We start from the raw sequence: 6,418 nt of genomic DNA, 5'->3' as shown, positions 1-6,418 counted from the left end.
AGAATGTTATTCATGTAGAATAAATTAAAATAAACTTTATTTACAATTTCTTAATTACAAATACATTTACAAAGTGCCATTAACATTTAATACCCTAATAAAAATATAAATAATTTTGGTGCACATCTTTAAATAGCATGGATTTAAAAATGTAATACGATATTTTTAAAAACAATATTTAATCAGATGTATTTATTTTATGTAGATATTAATCTAAGCTCTTAATAAATTCAGTTTTTAAATATTTAAAAGTGTCAACTGATTTTTAAAATTACTTGTTAAATAAATAAAAAATTAAAATAAGAACAGATTATCAATGAAAAAAAATTAGGTGATATAATTTTTCACGAAAATAAATAAGTAAGGAAATCGTAACAATATGGTTGCTGGTTGGTGTTAACTAAAGGTGAAATTAATTATGAATAGAAACCTTAATTAATTATGATTATGCATACTGGTATGTTTTAGTGTGATGTTTTATTTTCTTTGTAATATTTTATTAACACTTGACGAATCAACTATTAAAATAGAGTCGTTACTGTTATAAATACAACGAATATGCGATCTAATCGTGTATAAAATTTTTAGATATTCCGGTTGTGGTAATTAACTTATAGCATTAAAATACTGAGCAGTGGTAGCCCAGCGGTAGAGGACTGAGACATGCGATAATACGTTGCGGATTTGATTCCCGAAATACAATTTTATGTGATTTTACATTTAGTTCATTAATTGTATAGCATTACCATTGTTCACAAAAGGTTTCCAGGAGATGGGCATCAGTGTCCTCTGCGTAACATAATACAACAGTGTGATTACCAACCGGCCTGCCAAACGTAGCGATTATGATATGTTCCTCTATAAGTATCTTTAAGGATGGCCTATTCCTTGCCGTGGGTGTCTATGGGCTGAAATGACGAAGAGGACAATAATAAATTTGTTTATTGTTAACATACATAATAAATAGTGACGTTGTGTAACATTTGCTGGGGCCAAGCGAGGAAGTATGTTATGTTTTTAAAGTTCGAATTTTATTTTAAAACTATATGCTTTTTGCCGAAAAGTCAGTGGTTAGTTCGTCGCCTATTTTGGTATAAAATAGCCTGCAAACGTTTTTGAATATGAAAGGCGTTGTAGCTAGTGTAATAACGTGACTATTTTACAAAACCTTGTAAAAGTCAGCACCGACATAGGCAGACATTATTTATTACTACTCGCCACTTGCCCCGATAATCACGTCCCTTGTTTATTGGTCAAAAAATCTAAGCTGTTATAAAATAGTTAAAGATGTAACATTAACAAGATCATGTACATATAAAAAAAAAACTCTCAAAAAGAAGAAAATTTTTTTTGCTATTGTGTATTTAATTTAGAGAATTGTTTGTAAAGTCACAAAAATTGCATATGTTTTTCTTCTCTTAGTATTAATTTAGAAGGTTTTTTTTAAATTTATCTAAGATAAAAGGTATAAGATTATATTGTAACGAGAATAAGACAAGTGTTTACTTAAGGAGATCATATTTTGCTACGTCAGCTTAGCGATAACATCTGAGGTTAAGATTTTGATTCTAGGAAATGTTATCCACATAAAGATCGTAGCAGGCTGTTAATAAATTTGCGATATGAGATCGCAATACACAGTCAATCACTGATTCAAATAACAACGAGAAAGAAATACATTTAAAAGAGATACAAATCAATTTGAAGTTTTCAGTAACACATTTTTAAATCATTCTTTTTTTACAGGCTCATTGGTGTAGTGAATTTTAATTCCCCGTAACTAATTTATTAGCGCAGTGAAATGTAAAAGCTTCTAAATATGAATATTAAAGTTGAACTAATGGCTCGTAATATTCTTTATGGACTATTATTAGTGTTAACTGTGCAAGGCATTGAAGCAACAAAACCGACGTGCCCGGGTAATTCCAACTGCTTTTGTGGCGGTACCTTTACAGTTGAAGTTGATTGCAACTTAAACGGTTAGTAGTTTAAATTAGTTTTCTTTTCGTAACATTTAATTTAAATTTGAGTTATTGGCCGTGTCTAGACTTTAATAATCTTTTTTACTTAAATACTGTCTGTAGTATAATTATTATTAGTTAAAAAAATTTTTTCCTTCATTTGTTTTTTATTCCCCCTCAAGCAAGTGCGATCCAAGTTAACGAGATGTTTTTATTTATGACTGTAATTGTTGTTATATATTGTAATATATTTATTATAATTATATATGAATTACATATATAAGAATTCAAACATATGTAAATGTATGTAATGCATGTATATTCTACGTCTATTCCTCGCTGCTTGTCCTTATATATCAATACTATGGTTGTATCGAAGAAATGCCGCGGGTGTTAAGACCGACCATTGTACTTTTTTTCTTAGATACTATTCAACTGTGTATATAGTTAAGTAATTAAATAAATAACTTTTCCTTCATTATTTTTTTACTCTTTCAGGTCAATCGGTAAAAATAGATATTTTACCGGGGTTGTACGCGAGTATTAAATGTGAAAACACAACAAAATTAAACTACAGTAAACTTCCATATAGTAACATCGGAAGCGTTAAGACAGTCACTTTTAAAAATTGTCCACTTCCTTCATCTTCCTTTAAAAAAGTATTGAAAACTTTGGGTGTCAATAAAACTATGTCATTGATATTTCAAAATGAAAAGAATGTATCACAAAATATTAATAGAGGACATTTAATGGAACTACAAGATTTGACAAAGTTACTTTTATCTGTGAATGGAGATTTAAGTTTACCGGAAAATCTTTTCATGGATTTAAATAACCTCCGTTGGTTGAACTTGAGAATTAAATCAGGAAATATTTCGAGGGAAATTTTTAAAACACTCAATAAATTAAATACTTTAGAAATTAGTCACAATGAAATGACTAATATGCCCGATAACGTTTTTGAACATTTAACGTCTTTACGGAAGTTTTCACTGTGGCAAAGCAACATAACAAGTTTTTCAAAAGAATTTTTCAAAGGAGGCGAAAGTTTAGAAGAATTAGATCTTAGCTCAAACAATTTAATTAAATTACCTACAGAAACTTTCTATCCATTAATAAACTTAAATAAATTAACTCTTTTCTCAAATAACTTTTCAGTTATCCCTGAAAATTTATTTTCACAGAACAAATTACTCTCTACATTAATCATTCTAAACAACAATGTGAAAATCAAAGAACTGCCTAAAAGTTTATTGGGAAATTTGCCAAATTTAAAACAAGTACATATTCAAAGGTGTGGAATTGAAAAATTATCATACGATGTATTTATCAATTCATCCCGCATAACTAATATATCTTTGGCGTACAACGAAATTAAAACTTTGCCCGAATCCATTTTTAATGATCAAATTAACCTATTAGAACTTGACGTCAGTTTTAACAACTTAAAAAAGCTTGGAACCAAATTATTTTCGTCGCTGGTAAGGTTGGAAAGATTAAATTTGCGATGTAATTCAATATCGGAAATTTCTGGGTAAGATAATATTTAATAAAAGATAATTTTCTATTTTTCGTACATTTACAATTTTTCCAAAATAATTCAATTAACAAATTTCAATTTTAAAATGGAAGAATATTGAAGTATTATTTTTTGTTTGTTAATTATATTTTAACAACCTTAACCCTGCATTAATTATGTTTTTTCCAGGTCAATTTTTTCACCACTAATAAGTCTACAATACCTTAACATGGAAAGAAACGAACTTAAGATTATATCATCAAATTTATTCGTCAATAATAGACAACGGATAACAATATCCTTTGCGTTTAATGAACTTGATTTTAGAAATAAGATGCTGGTCAATAACTCATGGATCGTTCCAAAAAATTCTCCGTTCAGCGAGACGTACAACTTAAAAATGCTCAATTTAAGTCATAATAAAATCAAAAATATGTTTGTAGACTGGTGGCTAAACGGACATGAAAAAATTGATTTACGGTTTAATAGAATAAGAAATTTAAGGGTATGTGATATTTATGTAACAATTTTTGTTATTAATAATGAAATTAGTAATGATAATGTTCAATTTTTTTAGGGTATCGCTGACAACGAACTTTCTCATAATCATAAAGCTTTACGATCACAAGCTCATACACAAATTTGGTTTGGGAATAATAATTTGAGCTGTGGGTGTCATAATTTATGGTTTCACGATTTTGTAGAATCTCAATGGAAGATTAATGTACGTACATTTATTTATAATTACTTTTCTAGCTGGAATACTTTAGAATAACTAAATTATTTCTTTTTGCAGATGATCGATTTGGATTTCAAGCAATGTCCCATGTGGTCTACCAGAATAATGTGCTACTTGGCTTTTTACGTCATTATCACCATAACAGTTGTATTATTTACAATTACTTTCATAGTAACGATTTTCTATTTACTTTTTAAACAGAAAATTAATTCGTTTTTGAAGAGACTCTGTTTAGTCTTTGTTCGTGATACATTTTATAAAAATGAAGAAAATATTATTGCTGTTAAATATTCTATAGCGGACGAGGAATTTGTGTTAGAAGAAATAATACCCGGATTACACAGTGTAACAAATGCAAAAATATTGATGAAACCAGTGAGTAATGTAACTAACAAAGGTTCATTTTTGAAGAAGATTAGAACGAATGAAAACGGAAAATATGTAACTATTGTAATATTCTCACCCAATTACTTAATGACAACTTACAGTCAAGTTAATATCAAAAAGATTCGCGGCGAGATGTTGAAGGCAAAGAAAACCATTTACGTGTTTGTAGATACAGGACCTGATAATTCTGTTTTTGCTTTTCTCAAAGAACAACGCGATAAACAAGTGTCAGTTTTATGGGAAGAAATGAACTTGTGGGGTAAAATTATTAAATATATGTCAAGAGATACTCGAAATACAAAAGGTGACATTGAATCCAAAAAGAATCACACGCACAATTCTTTGATTAAAGATATAAATAAAGTTAAATGTCAATACACTTCAAAAAAGTCGTTTATGAAGTTATCGGATTGGCCTCACACTGATGCATTGGAATCTTTCGCGCATAGTCAAGTTTAAGCATATACATTCATTTTTATGAGGCAAAGACTGAAATTTTCGCCATAAATACTGTTAATCTGAAATTTCTATGAACGAAACGTGAGACTTTTGTAAAAAATCATCACGTTATAAAACTTAACTTAAGCACTATGAAGTTATGTAGAATTTTCAAAAGTAACTTTTTATAAAAAATAATATAAACACGTTATGATGGACATTATGTGTTATGTATAGTTAATAATTGGTCTCTTCGTAACTGTATAAAGATTTCATTCATTGTATTATTACATTTATTACATTATTACATCATGTTATTTTTCTAAGGTAGGAAATGTAACACATTACTTTATAACGTACGTATCTTCATTATAAACGAAGCTTATTGATAAAGGTTAACATAAATTGCTTTAACAATAAATAATCAAATGGACGATGTACGTGCCTTTTTAATAGCCAAAAACCACTTATATTTATTAATTAAAATCCATTATTCAAATTAATTTATAGTTATTAACCAAGCTACGTTTGAGTAGTAGAAGAACAAATATTAATATTTTTTTTACTATCAATTTTTCATCTAGGATGACATGCTTGTAACTATGTAAAAATGTAATATTGGAAAATATCCAATCTGCAGAGTAAATTTTCTTCCGCACGATGCTGTTAAAATAAGTTTATTACTCTGTGATGCCAGCAAAATGTACAATTTATGCAACATTATCGGTTTTTACCGATATTTACGAGCAGACAGATTTTTTTTTCCTTTATAATACAGGCTTTTATTTTGTAACAAGAACATAACGTATATACTTGTATAACAATTGATAGCTTATGCGTAGAGAACCTGACAAACTTTAAATGAATTTCGCTGAAACATTTAAGTTAGATCAATGACGATCTTCGTAATGAAGTCTATGTAATGTATAAAATTTTAAAGATAAGTTATACAATCAAATAAATTATAATAGAAATAGTCGAATCAAATTAAAACAAGTAGAAATAAAACTCTGTAATAAAAGAGCTGAAAACTTTTAAGGTAACATTGTATAATTGTGGATGTAAAAATACATAATAACCATTTTCCTCACATTTGTGGGCCATTTGGATCGCGTGTATGTTATCATTTAGAGCTCAGCACTTTCTTGTTTAATGGTCTGTAAACCAAGATAAATTTCCGATTCGTAACCGTTGGAAATGCTTAGAAAAGTTTTTTGACGAAGTAAAAATTTTTCAAACTTTATATTTTCGTATTAATGACAGTCTTTAATATTAAATATTTAAATTAGGACAAGAATCTACGGAATTATTTAAGATAGATAGCTTTTGTAAAATGTTGGTTTTGATACAATATTAAAGCGAATCTTTCTAAGA

General features: G+C 28.3%; 1 protein-coding gene across 1 annotated transcript; it reads left to right on the top strand.

Annotated features, from left to right (window-relative positions):
- The first annotated feature begins 1,819 nt into the window (after window positions 1-1,819).
- Window positions 1,820-5,065, top strand: LOC137925758 (protein toll-like). The gene is made up of 5 exons (XM_068769230.1): window positions 1,820-1,979; window positions 2,460-3,495; window positions 3,670-3,985; window positions 4,058-4,204; window positions 4,277-5,065. Exons 1-5 carry the CDS (start codon window positions 1,820-1,822, stop codon window positions 5,063-5,065), a joined length of 2,448 nt encoding a protein of 815 aa, XP_068625331.1.
- The last annotated feature ends 1,353 nt before the right edge of the window (window positions 5,066-6,418 follow it).

This window comes from Battus philenor, unplaced genomic scaffold (assembly GCF_028537555.1).
Source record: "Battus philenor isolate CCGP_79_NKW_IND1 unplaced genomic scaffold, ilBatPhil1.0.hap1 SCAF_10, whole genome shotgun sequence".
Classification (NCBI taxonomy): Eukaryota; Metazoa; Arthropoda; class Insecta; order Lepidoptera; family Papilionidae; genus Battus; species Battus philenor.
Note: the sequence above shows the minus strand (reverse complement) of the source record. Positions and strands in the feature narration are given on the sequence as shown.